Genomic DNA, 12,851 nt, shown 5'->3' with positions numbered 1-12,851 from the left:
CAAGAGGGAGAGGGACAAGCAGATTGCCCGCAGAGGCCAGCACTGTAGTTCAGTCCCAGGACCCTGAGATCATGACCCAAGCCAAAGTCAGACAACAAGCTGAGCCAACCAGGCACCCCCTTTTCTTTTCATTTTTACATGAAATTAGTTTTCTTGAAGGATTCTGGTTCAGAAAAGCGTTTCTTTTATTCTTTTTCTTTTCTTTTCTTTTTTTTTAAGATTTTGTTGTTTGACACAGAGAGACAGCAAGAGAAGGAATACAAGCAGGGAGAGTGGGAGAGAAAGAGAAGCAGACTTCCTGCTGAGCAGGGAGCCTGATGTGGGGCTCCACCCCAACCTGAGCCAAAGGCAGAGGCTTGACTGAGCCACCCAGGGACCCCCAGAAAAGCTTTTCTAATATCATGGCTCTAGAGCTCCCTCTTCATTGTTTTTGTAAAGTGCCAAAAAATATGGCAGTTTATTGAAGCGATTGGGTTCTATTCCCCTTCCTTGTTTTTATCTGGATTCTTCACCTCTGTTTTCTTTATAGTTCTGTGTTAGTCATTTTGGGTTCTAATTACCACAGATTTCTTTGTGTGAGACTTTGTCCTGAAAGTCAGTTTTAAATGGCTAGTTTGGAAAATTTTTTTTAAGGATTTAAGTGTGCAGAACTCCTGGTCTCAGCTGCTATTCTCAAATTGGCCCTCTAAGCTTATTGTAGTGAGTTCCTGGAGGTTCTTTTGGGAGTTTGGCAAATGGTCTATGGTTCCTTCTGCTTCTTCCTTCAGAGATGATGATGTCCTACACTATATGTCAACCCTACCCAGTTTTTTATGTATATATATATATATATATGTGTTTTTTTTTTAAGGTTTTATTTATTTATTTGACAGGCAGAGATCACAAGTAGGTGGAGAGGCAGGCAGAGAGAGAGGAGGAAGCAGGCTCCCTGCTGAGCAGAGAGCCTGACGCAGGGCTCGATCCCAGGACCCTGGGATCATGACCTGAGCCGGAGGCAGAGGCCTTAACTCACTGAGCCACCCAGGTGCCCCCGCAGTTATATTTTTTGTTTCATCATTCTACCTCATTACCTAGTGTTATAGGTATCACCCTTAGGTTTTTCGCTTTGCTATCTTAGTTTGTGTAGCTAATTTTTTTGTGCAGGGTCAGGATAGAGATTTAATAAGATTCAAAAACTGTGCTCACTGCTACCATCTTCTGAAAATCTTCTAAAAGACAGTTTTTAAGAATTAAAGATCTAATGTTTTTGGTTTTTTTTTTTTTTAAGATTTTATTTATTTATTTGACAGAGAGAAATCACAAGTAGGACAAGTAGGCAGAGAGGCAGGCAGAGAGAGAGGAAGGAAAGCAGGCCCCCTGCTGAGCAGAGAGCCCGATGTGGGACTCGATCCCAAGACCCTGAGATCATGACCTGAGCCGAAGGCAGCGGCTTAACCCACTGAGCCACCCAGGCGCCCAAGAATTAAAGATCTAAAGTAAATGTTGACCTATGTTAAATCAAGATAATAGGTGGGTTTTTTTTTGTATTGTTCTCTGTGTTCTTCTGTATGCTTAAGACAGCTTATAATTAAAGAAAAGATTCAAATTTAGCAACATGTAATGAGGAGTCATACAGATACTTTTTTTCTCCCCTTCCTTCCCTGTATGTGTGTTTTTGCTTGTTTGTTTTACTTTTTCTTGCCTTATTGCATGGGTGATAATCGCCAGTATTCAGTAAGAATGCCAGAATATACATCCTTGCATACTTTCTGATTTTGAGAGAGAAACATTCAGTCTTTCATCATTATGCTTGATGTCCCTGGTAGGTTTTTTTGTAGATGTCCCTTATCAAGTTGAGGAGACTTCTATTCCTAATTTGTGGAGTGCTTTTATCCTAAACGGATGTTGAATTTTATGAAATGCTCTTTCTGTATCTATTAAAATGATCTCATGGTTTTTGTTCTCAATACAGTGAATTATATTTATTGCTTTTTTTAAAAAAAAAAGATTTTATTTATTTATTTGACAGAGAGATAGATCACAAGTAGGCAGAGACGCAGACAGAGAGAGAGGGGAAAGCAGGCTCCCCGCTGAGTGGAGAGCCTGATGTGGGGCTCCTTCTCAGTTCCCTGATATCATGACCTGAGTTGAAGGCAGAGGCTTAATCCACTGAGCCACCCAGATGCCCCTGTTTATTGCTTTCTAGAATGCTGAACCAATTTTGTATGCCTGAGATAATCCCCTTTTGCCCCCATCATGATGTGTTAGTCTGTCTGTTGCTGGACTATTTGCTGAAATTTTGTTAAGTAATTTTTAGTCTGCGTTCATGGGAGATTCTCGTCTTTTTTCTCACGTAACACACTGTCTTTTTATGTTTTTTTTTTTTAAAGATTTTATTTATTTGACAGAAAGAGATCACAGGTAGGTAGAGAGGCTGGCAGAGAGAGAGAGAGAGAGAGGGAAGCAGGCTCCCCGCCGAGCAGAGAGCCCGATATGGGACTCGATCCCAGGACCCTGAGATCATGACCTGAGCCGAAGGCAGTGGCCCAACCCACTGAGCCACCCAGGCGCCCCTTTTTATGGTTTTGATATCAAGCTGATGCTGGGCCTGATAGAGTGAATTGGAAAGTGTTTCTGGAAGAACTTGTGTAGAACTTTTGAGAAGAGTTTTTATGGAATTGGTATTTTTTACTTAAATATATGGTAGAATTCACAGTGATGTCATCTGGGTCTGGAATTTTCTTTCTTCCTTCCTTTTTTTAAAGATGTTATTCATTTATTTATTTTACAGAAAGGGAGCTCCTGCAAGAGGAGGGAGGGGCTGAGGGTTATGGCAAGGAGGAGGGAAAGAATAACAAGGAGATCCTGCCCTGGGCACAGAGCCCATGTAGGGTTTGATCCCACAACCCTGAGACCACAACTCCAGCTGAAATCAAGAGTGGATGCTTAACTCACTGAGCCCTCTGTAGCTCCCCTGGCCCGGGAGTTTTCTTTATGGAAACATTTTTAACTGCAAATTCAGCTTAATGGAAACAGGGCTATTCAGCATGTCTGTTTCTTCTGGAGTGAGCTTTGGTAGCTTATGTCTTTCTAGGATTTTGTCTGTTTCATGTAAATTAAAACGTGCTGGTATAGTTGTTCATAATATCCTGTTACTATCCTTTTTAATGTTGTTAGGGTATGTAGTGATGTCCTTTCTCTGTTGCTTCTTACTGGTGACTTCTGCTTCTGCTGTGTTTTGTTGGAATCTGCCTAGAGGTGTCTTTTATTTTGTTTCCTTTCAGTTTGTGTTTCATTTCTTTTGATTTCATTATTTTGGTTTTAATCCTCTCAAGATTAAATGTTTTTCTCTATTTTCATTTTTCTAAAGATTGATTTATTCTTAAGAGAGAGAATGTGAGCAAATGTGTGTGTGGGGGGTGGGCAGAGGGAGAGGGAAAGAGAATCTCCTGCAGACTCCCCACTGAGCATGGAGCCTGATGCAGGGCTGTGTCCCATGACCCTGACATCATGAGCAGAGCCTAAACCAAGAGTCTGATGCCTGACAGTAGCACCCAGGTGCCCTCTTGTTATTTTTCTGTTTGACTGATATCTCCTTTTTCTTCATTCTTTTTTTGCTTACTCTTTTTGGATTTAGTTTTCTTTCTTAGTTTCACCAAGATGAAACCTAGATCATTTTAAAAAAATTTTTTTAAGGCTTTATTCATTTGAGAGAAAGAGCATGAACAGGGGAGAGAGATAGAGGGAGAGGGGGAAGACGACTCCCCAATGAGCAGGGAGCCTGATATTGACTTGATCCCAGAACCCTGAGATCAGGACCTGAGCTGAAGGCAGATGCTTAGTGGACTGAGCCACCTAGGTGCTCTTACATATGTTTACTGCTGTAAATTTTCTTATAAGCATTGCTTTACTGCATTCCACAAATTTTGCTACCATTTTTGTTCTTGATTTCTAACTTAATTGTATTAATGTTGGGGAACATGATTTTTATGAAATAGTCTTTGAAGTTTTTGAGTCTTACTTCATAGCCCAGTGTAGAATACTGATATCTCAGGATTATTATTACTTGTGTTATATTTCATCAGAAATATTAAGTGTGGGTTTGTTTCTCTTCTATTTCAGGTCTTGGTATGGTAACTCCTGTGAATGACCTGAGAGGATCTGATTCGATCGCCTATGACAAAGGGGAGAAATTACTGCGGTGTAAGTTGGCAGCATTTTATCGGCTGGCAGATCTCTTTGGATGGTCTCAGCTTATCTACAATCATATCACAGTGAGTATTAAATGGGGTAGTAACTGAGTAATAAATGGAATATTACGTATCTGGCACCACCTCTTCCCGTTTAGGGAAAGAAGGGTCAACTGAGCTGAAGTCAATCTTGGAATACCTTCTTTCTCATTCCTGACTGCAGAGTATAATCATCTGAGAATTATGTAGTTTGAATTAAAAATTACAAGGACAGTACTTTAAAACTCACTTTTTGCATACTGACCTTATAAATGAGCGTTTACCAAAGTATAGTCTTCCCCTGTTACCTGGGGTCTTGCTTTCTGCAGCTTCAGTTAAACTTGCTATTGGCGAGTCCAGAAATTCATGGCCCTGCTTCTGGTGTATCGTCAAGGTCAGTGGTACCCGCTCGCTGAGTCACACGCCCACAGCACTCATCTCTTGCAGCTCCTCACAGGGGCAGTTGATCACCTACATCATCACAAGAAGAAGGGTGAGCACAGGGCAGTGAGACATTTTGAGAGAGAGGGAGAGACCATATTCACACAACTTTCATTGTAGTGTGTTATTATACTTATTCTAGTTTATTATTCGTTATTGTTATTAATCTCTTGCTGTGCCTAGTTTATAAATCAGACTTTATCATAGGTATGTCGACGTAGGGGAAAATAGTGTATATCGGGTTTGGTACTGTCTGCAGTTTCTGGCGTCCACTGGGGTTCTTGGAATGTCTCTCCCACAGATAAGGGAGAACTAGGGTACAGGCCATTCCCAAAAATCTTTTTATGCCTAAAAACCAAAGAATGAAGATGTTTGTTTTATTTCTTGTTCTGACCCAAGTCTTCTATTTCTCATAGTTTCTTTTCTTTTCTTTTCCTATCTTTTCTTTTTAAAAGATTGTTTTTATTTGGCAGAGAGAGCACAAGCAGAGGGAGCAGCCGGCAGAGGGAGAGGGAGAAACAGACTCCCCGCCGAGCAGGGAGTCTGATATGGGACTCAGTCCCGAGACCCTGGGATCATGACCTGGGTTGAAGGCAGACGCTTAACTGACTGAGCCACCCAGGCGTCCCATCTCATAGTTTTTTCTTTAGCTGCTCCAGTTTTAGCTATTTTTTAACATTATCAGGACTTTTCTTTCAGTAAGTATTTACTTGGTGTCTGCTCTAAATATTGATTCTGTATCAAGCATTATTCTAGCTCTGGGGTTCTGTCATGGAGTGAGACAGGTCCTGCCTTTTTGGCTCGTCCTTTCTACATCCCAAGCCACTGGCCCCTGTTTCCTCCCTGTTTGGTCCAGCGTGGTGTATCCTGTCCGTGCCACTCTTCGCCAGTACTATGCTATCCGTCCCTGCCCCCAAGCACCAGACCCTGCTGCAGGGAGCCTCAACACACCCCACTGGCTTTCTCCTTAGACTGCAGCCCCAGTTGCAAATGAATCCCCAGTGCTGCCTGGCACTGTAGGACGTCTCACTTAGCCAGCTCACTAGTGTTTCTCTACTCTGTCTATTGTCCTCTAAACTCTTGACCTCTTTTCTCCTAGCAAATGAGCACAGTGTGTCACAGAGCATGTGGGAGCACCTGACCACCCGCAGCCAAACCTTGTTTCCCAGTTGGAGTTTCACCCCGTCTCTTGCCACCTTTGATTCCTAGTGCCTTGTCAGGTTTCTGTTTTTCTCTTTGCTCTTCTGTTGAGATAACCTCTTTCTCTGACTTTTATACTTACCCCAGTCTCTGTTTCTTCATTGAATTTCTGTTATTGGATATTTCAAGTTATAGTGCCTACTTCTTGTAATAAGTGTGCCTCCCACGGATGTCTGCAGAAGTCTCTGTCCTGCTGGTTCTCTCACCTCCCCTAAGGCCACTGCTCTTAACAGCCGCTTAGACTGTTTTATCCTTCAAAGCCAGCGCACATGTAGGTGATTTTCATACGTGGACTGGTAGTGGTGCTAGGTTTGCTCCATTGTAGCCTATGGGGAGTGCTAAGCCTCCGAGGAGGAAGGTGGTCTGGAGCCCACCTTTTTGGCCAGTGCACTGTGCTCTGGGACATGGGATGGATCTTGGCCAGAGATGTTGTGTTACCCTCCCCTCTCTCTCTTCCCCATGTTGCCGTTAAAGTTCGCTTTTGAAAATGCAAACCTGGCCCTTTCGTGTCCCCACGGTCAGGCCTGTAGGATATTACCTCCACCCAGCACACCTACTTCATTTCCCCCAAAGCAGTTACTATCACCCATACTTTCCATTTGCTTGTCTGCCATCCATCTCCACTCACAGGAACATTGAATCTGTGAAGGGTGCTTCTGTAGGTACACAACAACCCAAAATCCGGCCTCAGTAAAAATATCGAACAGGAACTGGGAGCTCCGTGGTGCCTTGTGGTGCTTGGTTGGAGGGTTCACTTAGCCTGCCACTTCTGCCAGTTCTTCCAGTTCTGTCCCTGGCACCTGCATGAGAATTGCCAGCATCTGTGACTGATCCTGCTTGACAGAGTGCTCTGTGGAGGGAGTTTTATGCTCAATGGTTGGCTGAATTCCATGAAAATGTTACATCTACAATCAGAAACGTAATCCTTGGCTTTACTAACAGCTTCATATTCTTTGGGGGTTTTAAAATGCTGTTTACCAGTAGTCCCCACTATGAATGCTGTTTAAGTTTAACTTGCTGAAATTGCTTTTCCACCCATTACCCCCTTTATTGAGTACTTGGCAGAATTAAAACATTAGTTAATGTTCACTCTTTTGTAGATGATATGTGTGGCCTTTAATACTTATGAGTAGAGAAGATACTGAAGCACAAAAATACTTCCTGTATCTTGTGAACTAGAGAATCTTTGAGGAAGAAAGTTTTATTCTTATTTTTTTAACTACTTATGGCATTCATTTTTTGTTCTACAATCTAAGTGTTATCATATACACTCTTAACAGAAAAAATAAATATTAACAGTATTTGTCAGTGCAACCAAAAAGTGCTATCAGGTCACTGTGCCCTTTCTTTGAAAGGGGGCCTAGGGATTTTCTGCTGAAGGGAGTTAAGAGCGCTAGCAGGCATTGGAGGATTGGAGATGATTGTTTGAATTAGATCTCTGTCTTAAGATCACATCAGGTTTTGAGAAGCTTTGGGGGGGGGTGTCAGAAGCCACAGTGGCCCAGTTAGCATGGGAGCTGGACTTCTCCTCGTGGTGGCGCTTAGCTAATGCTGAGGCCTTTCCACCTCTAAATACCTCTTGGTTCAGCTCCAGCGTGAACTGCAGGGTGTGCTAAGCCTCGGGGGTGGGGGAGAAGGTCTGGAGCCCACCTTTGTGGCCAGTGTGCTATGCTTCTGGGATATGGTGTAGATCTTTACCAGAGAGGCTGTGTTGGGTGTCTTTGGTTTTTAGGGAGTGACCTTAAAATCTTCGATGTGAGTGCTCAGTCCTTCTGGACAGACAAGGGGCACCAGGTGTGTAGGAACATATGCAGTGAGGGTGGCACCAGCCCTTCGGAAACTTTCTTGCAGATATTCTCTGCTCTTGTTTACTTCACACTTATATTTAGTACTTTTGCCTTTATAATTTAGAGAGAGAGAGCGCGCGCCTGCATGTGTGCGCATGTGGTGGGGAGGGGCAAAAGGAGAGAAAAAGAGAATCTCAAGCAGGCTCCACACCCAGCATGGAGCCAGATGCAGGTTCGATCTCATAACACTGAGATCATAACCTGAGCCAAATCGCAAGTCAGATGCTTAACAAAGTGAGCCACTCAGGTGCCCTAGCACTTTTTCCTTTTTTGCTTCAGACTCAGAAAATTATATATTTTAAGCTTTTTCTATTAAAATATGTATATTTGATAGTTTTTTTTTTTTTTTTTTTGAGATACATTTTGTTTGAGAGAGCAAGAGAGAGCATGAGCAGGGGATAGGACAGAGGAAGAGGGAGAAGTAGACTCTGCACTGAGTGGAAGCCCATCACAGGGCTCCATCCCAGGACTCTGAGATCATTACCTGAGCCGAAAGGAAGAGCCAGGAGCCCAACCGAGTGAGCCATCCAGGTATCCCTAGATGTGCTAGGCTCTTAAGTCAAGGAAGAAAAACTGTTAGTATTCTTTATAATAAAATTTGAGTCTAAATATCCAGGAGTAGGTGGGATGTGGCCCCATTATTAACACCAGTTTGAGAGAATGTTGTATGCTATGAACAACGTTACAAAGACCATGTGAAGAAATGAGAAGCCATTATAAGCAAGAGAGCATACAGTGTATACAGCTAGTAACTGTATGCACAAGGTCTGCATGGTGTTAGGGAAGCATGTTATTGGCTTTGTAGTAGGTTTTTAACGTGGAACCTGATAGCATGCTTTTAAAATTTATATGGAAGACAAAAAGTTCAAGAGTACTAAGATGAAGCAAGTAAGGAGTTTTTCCTACCGACTATCATCTTATAAAGTGATGGTAATTAGAATAGTGTGCTTTGGGCAAAGGAAGAGACAGACCAGTGGGACAGAACAGAACCTGGAGCCAGATTTCATGTACTGAAATCAGAGACAGAGAAGAGTCTGCATTGTGGATTGTAATTGACGCTGACACAATTGGACTGAAAAATCGAAATTGGAAAGTTATATATTTATACCCACAAAGCAATTCCAGCGAATTCAGAATTTTTTTTTTAATTGGTCAGGCCACACCCCACTGCCTTTTAAAAGTCATTTTATTTTACTTTTTTAAGATTTATTTTATTATTTTTGACAGACATCACAAGTAGGCAAAGAGGCAGGCAGAGAGGGGGGGGAAGCAGCCTCCCCGCTGAGCAGAGAGCCAAAGGCAGAGACTTTAACCCACTGAGCCACCAAGGTGCCCTCAGAATTTTTTTTTTAATTTTAAAGATTTTATTTATTTGAGAGAGAGAGCATGAGTGGGAGGGATGGGTAGAGGGAGAGGGAGAAGCAGGCTGCCTGTGTGGGGCTCGATCCCAGGACCCTGGGATCATGACCTAGGCTGAAGGTAGGTGCTTAACCCAGGTACTCCTAGATTGTAATTTTTAAAGAAGATGGCAGTAGAAGCACAGAGCTCCCATACCCTGCTGGAAGGAGTGTACATTTAATTAGGTCCTTTGGAGATAATTTAATATCTCTGAAAAAACCTGACCATGTATGCTGGGAGACAGGTACAAGAACATTCCCAGCACTGGGTTACGTAGCAAAACAGGAGCCATGGGCATTGACAGAAGAATGGACACATTTGTTGTGTATTCATCCAGTATATGAGTATCATAATGTGGAGGAATCTCAGAAATAATGTGGAGGAAGAAAGGTCACTGAAAAATGCAGTATGATTCCAATTATTTGAGGTTTTGAGCACTAAAGACAAAATCTATTTGGACAAAAGTAAGTTTTGGTTTTCACCATGATATGCCTGAGGAGTGGCATCTTTCTGTATGTGGTGCTGATTTGGTAGCCACCAGGTTTCCTCTTTATGAAGTCAGTTGTCATGAATGCGACCAGGATGCATGTTACATACCCAAGACGTGACTGCAGTATGATGATGGAAGAAGCTTCCAGTCCTTGTAGTTCTGTGACAGACGCTGTACCTATGGGCTTTCCTGCGTAGCTCACAGAATGCGCACAATAAACCTGTGAGTTTGTGTATAGAAAGAGATGTGAATGTTTTCAGTTGGATTTTTGAGCTGACTCAGCAATTTTCCTTACAGACCAGAGTGAGCTCTGAGCAGGAACATTTCCTCATTGTTCCCTTTGGACTTCTCTATAGTGAAGTGACTGCATCCAGTTTGGTAAGAATATCCTTTTCCTCTTGGGTGTCATGTGTGTCTAGGTCATAGTTGATAATTAAATACATTTTAATCCCATGAGACATAAAACCCAAGAAAGAGGACAAAGTTTGTGTTTTGTGTGATAAACTCAGAAAAAAAAAAAAAAGCTTTAGAATTAGTTATAAACATTTTTAACTTTGGCTGAAATAATTTCTAGGAAGGGTCATTTGAAATCCTCTTGACGTCTTAAATTTTTTTTTGCTTATTTTCAGGTTAAAGTCAATATACAAGGAGAGATAGTAGATCGTGGAAGTACTAACCTAGGAGTAAACCAGGCTGGCTTTGTGTTACACTCTGCCATCTACGCTGCGCGACCAGACGTCAAGTGCGTGGTGCACATCCACACGCCGGCAGGGGCTGCGGTGAGTGTGCTGCTCCCCGAGTGAATCGGAGTGAAAGCTGTGGAGCGGGGCGCGCTTCATGTGTCCTCATAGTTGTGCTCTCTTGAGGCAACAAGTCAATAAGCCTGGTTTTGTGGAGTAGAAAAAGTCTTTGACTAAGTTTACTTTCTTAAAAGAATTTTTTTTCCTTTTAAGGGGTCTATACACTCTCTAGTTTTGGAAAACCTGTGTGAATCTGAAAGTGTCCATTGGACTTAACAGAAACTTGGAGTGTGTTGGGGGTGAGGTCAGACTTCAGTGTGGGGAAGACCGCTGGGAGCTGCAGAGGGAGGGCCGTAAGCAGACTCCTTGTCTGTGAAGAGGGTTTGTGGGGGGTGCCAGACAGGCTACAGGGGGAGGATGCGGTGGTCTCAGGGAAGTGCTACGGGGATGCAGGAGGCCTGGACCTGCTCATGGTCCCTGGGGTGCTAGATAGGGGTGGCAGACGTGAGAAGGGGGTGGTTGAGGCCTGGAAGCCTCTAGATGTCTGCCGGAAGCCAGCAGACACCGGGGCTGGATCATGATAGGAAGGAGAGGAGGAACGGCTGTGACAAGAGGAAGGCACAGACCTCGTAAGCTGTTGGGAGATCTTGCCTCTGAGCCCGGAGCTTCCCCAGAGCCCGCCCCAGCACAGTCAACAAGCCTGGGCCCTTCTTGTGCCCACCGGCCAGACCTCCCAGCCTGAACTGTGACATGTGACAGTGTCACATGATCATGTGACAGTGAAATGCTTCAACTCTCCAGAATTGGCTTTTTATCACCCATTGTATATTCTAATGACTTTCTGGACTTATTTTTACCACACCATAACCTCGTGGATTCAGTAATGCTGAATGTTTACCTGATGTTTTAATGTCATGTGTATTGGATTGTTTCAATGAATGTTTGATCTGTCTGGCTTAGTTATTTTACTTTGAATATGTGGTTCTAGATGTCAACATAAGAGTTTTAGTAGAGTTATCATTTTCTGAAATTTTTTCTAAAAAAAAAAAAAGCGTGCTCTTCCAGCCACAAAAAGTCCATGCATTTTAACGAACTATTAGTGGTACTTTAAAAAATATGGTTATAAGCAGCTTACTATATAATTTTTTTTTAAAGATTTTATTTATTGATTTGACAGAGAGAGAGATCACAAGTAGACCGAGAAGCAGGCAGAGGGGTAGGGGGGGAAGCAGGCTCCCCGCTGAGCAGAGAGCCCGATTTGGGGCTTGATCGGGATTATGACCTGAGCCGAAGGCAGAGGCTTTAACCCACTGAGCCACCCAGGAGCCCCTGTATAATTTATTTTAAAACATACCAGATCACTTCACTTGGAAATTTCTTCTCCTAGGAAGGCTGATGCCGTGAGAGAGATTAAATGTGACGTTGCTGCCTTTTTTGTGGTGGCGTCTTTTAGATGAACTTGTGTGCAGTTGTTGCCCTTGTGGATACTCTTGGAATCTTTGGAGCCTGTTAGTTGAGGTAGAAATCCTTAAAAGTTAGCACATTCCAAAGTCAGTTTGGGAACATTAAGGAAATTAAGGGCTTTATGAACACTTAGGATTGTTTTATTGCAACAGAAGAGAAATTATACAGCAAAATTATTCTAAACTTCAGAAGTTGGCTCTTATCTACATTTCACGTTTTCGTTCTCCCCTACAGCCTGAGATGACAAGTGGGTCAGAACCTTTGAGCATGTCCAAACCTTCTCTTTGCAGGGTCATGGCTCACTTAGAGGGAGCCCTTGTCTCTCCTTGCAGTAGGGCCGGGCTCATCTTGCGAGGAAGCCTGAGCTCATATAGCATTATGATCAGTGTGGGAGAAGTCCAGAAAGACGTGGAATTTCTTTTGAGGCTCTCCCAGCATTGCGATGCCTTTAATTTTTAAGTGTCCATCTGTAGTAAGCCCCAGAAGTAAAGTTCATCTTAAGTTCATAGGTTCATTTCTTTCTGAGAAGAGAACAAAATAAAATATGTTCCCCTTTTTATTTCTTTGAGGAAAACGTTTGCCATGTCATTAAGGTGTGACTGTTGATTTGTCTTCATTCATGGTGACTGCTTGTTCTCTAGGTCTCGGCGATGAAATGTGGCCTCTTGCCAATCTCCCCGGAAGCGCTTTCCCTTGGAGAAGTGGCTTACCATGATTACCATGGGATTCTGGTTGAGGAGGAGGAAAAAGTATTAATTCAGAAAAATTTGGGGCCTAAAAGCAAGGTCAGTAGGCATCTAATCTGGTATTTAAATTGTGCAGGAAAGAAGAAAAAAGTCAGAGTAGCAGTCTTCTTGCGTAGCTCCCTCGAGCTTTCGTGTCTCCCTACAGGTTCTTATTCTCCGGAATCACGGGCTCGTGTCAGTCGGAGGGAGTGTTGAGGAGGCCTTCTACTACATCCATAATCTGGTGGTCGCGTGTGAGATCCAGGTGGGCGGGGACCAGTTTCTGTAGGCTATGACTTATTTTGGCATTTGCAGGGTTCTTGCAGATTTTTGATACT

At 43.0% G+C, this 12,851-nt stretch overlaps 1 protein-coding gene across 10 annotated transcripts in view; it reads left to right on the top strand.

Moving 5' to 3' along the window:
* ADD1 (adducin 1) overlaps window positions 1-12,851 on the top strand; it is an 84,721-nt gene that overhangs the window by 51,198 nt on the left and 20,672 nt on the right. For all 10 annotated transcript variants that reach the window (XM_044267890.1, XM_044267893.1, XM_044267892.1 and 7 more), the window contains 5 exons: window positions 4,102-4,253; window positions 9,882-9,962; window positions 10,214-10,363; window positions 12,430-12,573; window positions 12,680-12,778. In XM_044267890.1, coding sequence (XP_044123825.1) covers window positions 4,102-4,253; window positions 9,882-9,962; window positions 10,214-10,363; window positions 12,430-12,573; window positions 12,680-12,778 — 626 coding nt within the window. The remainder of the gene's footprint in view (window positions 1-4,101; window positions 4,254-9,881; window positions 9,963-10,213; window positions 10,364-12,429; window positions 12,574-12,679; window positions 12,779-12,851) is intronic.

Source organism: Neovison vison, chromosome 11 (assembly GCF_020171115.1).
Source record: "Neovison vison isolate M4711 chromosome 11, ASM_NN_V1, whole genome shotgun sequence".
Lineage (NCBI taxonomy): Eukaryota > Metazoa > Chordata > Mammalia > Carnivora > Mustelidae > Neogale > Neogale vison.
The sequence above is the reverse complement of the archived record's forward strand: the minus strand, read 5'-3'. Positions and strand labels throughout refer to the sequence as shown.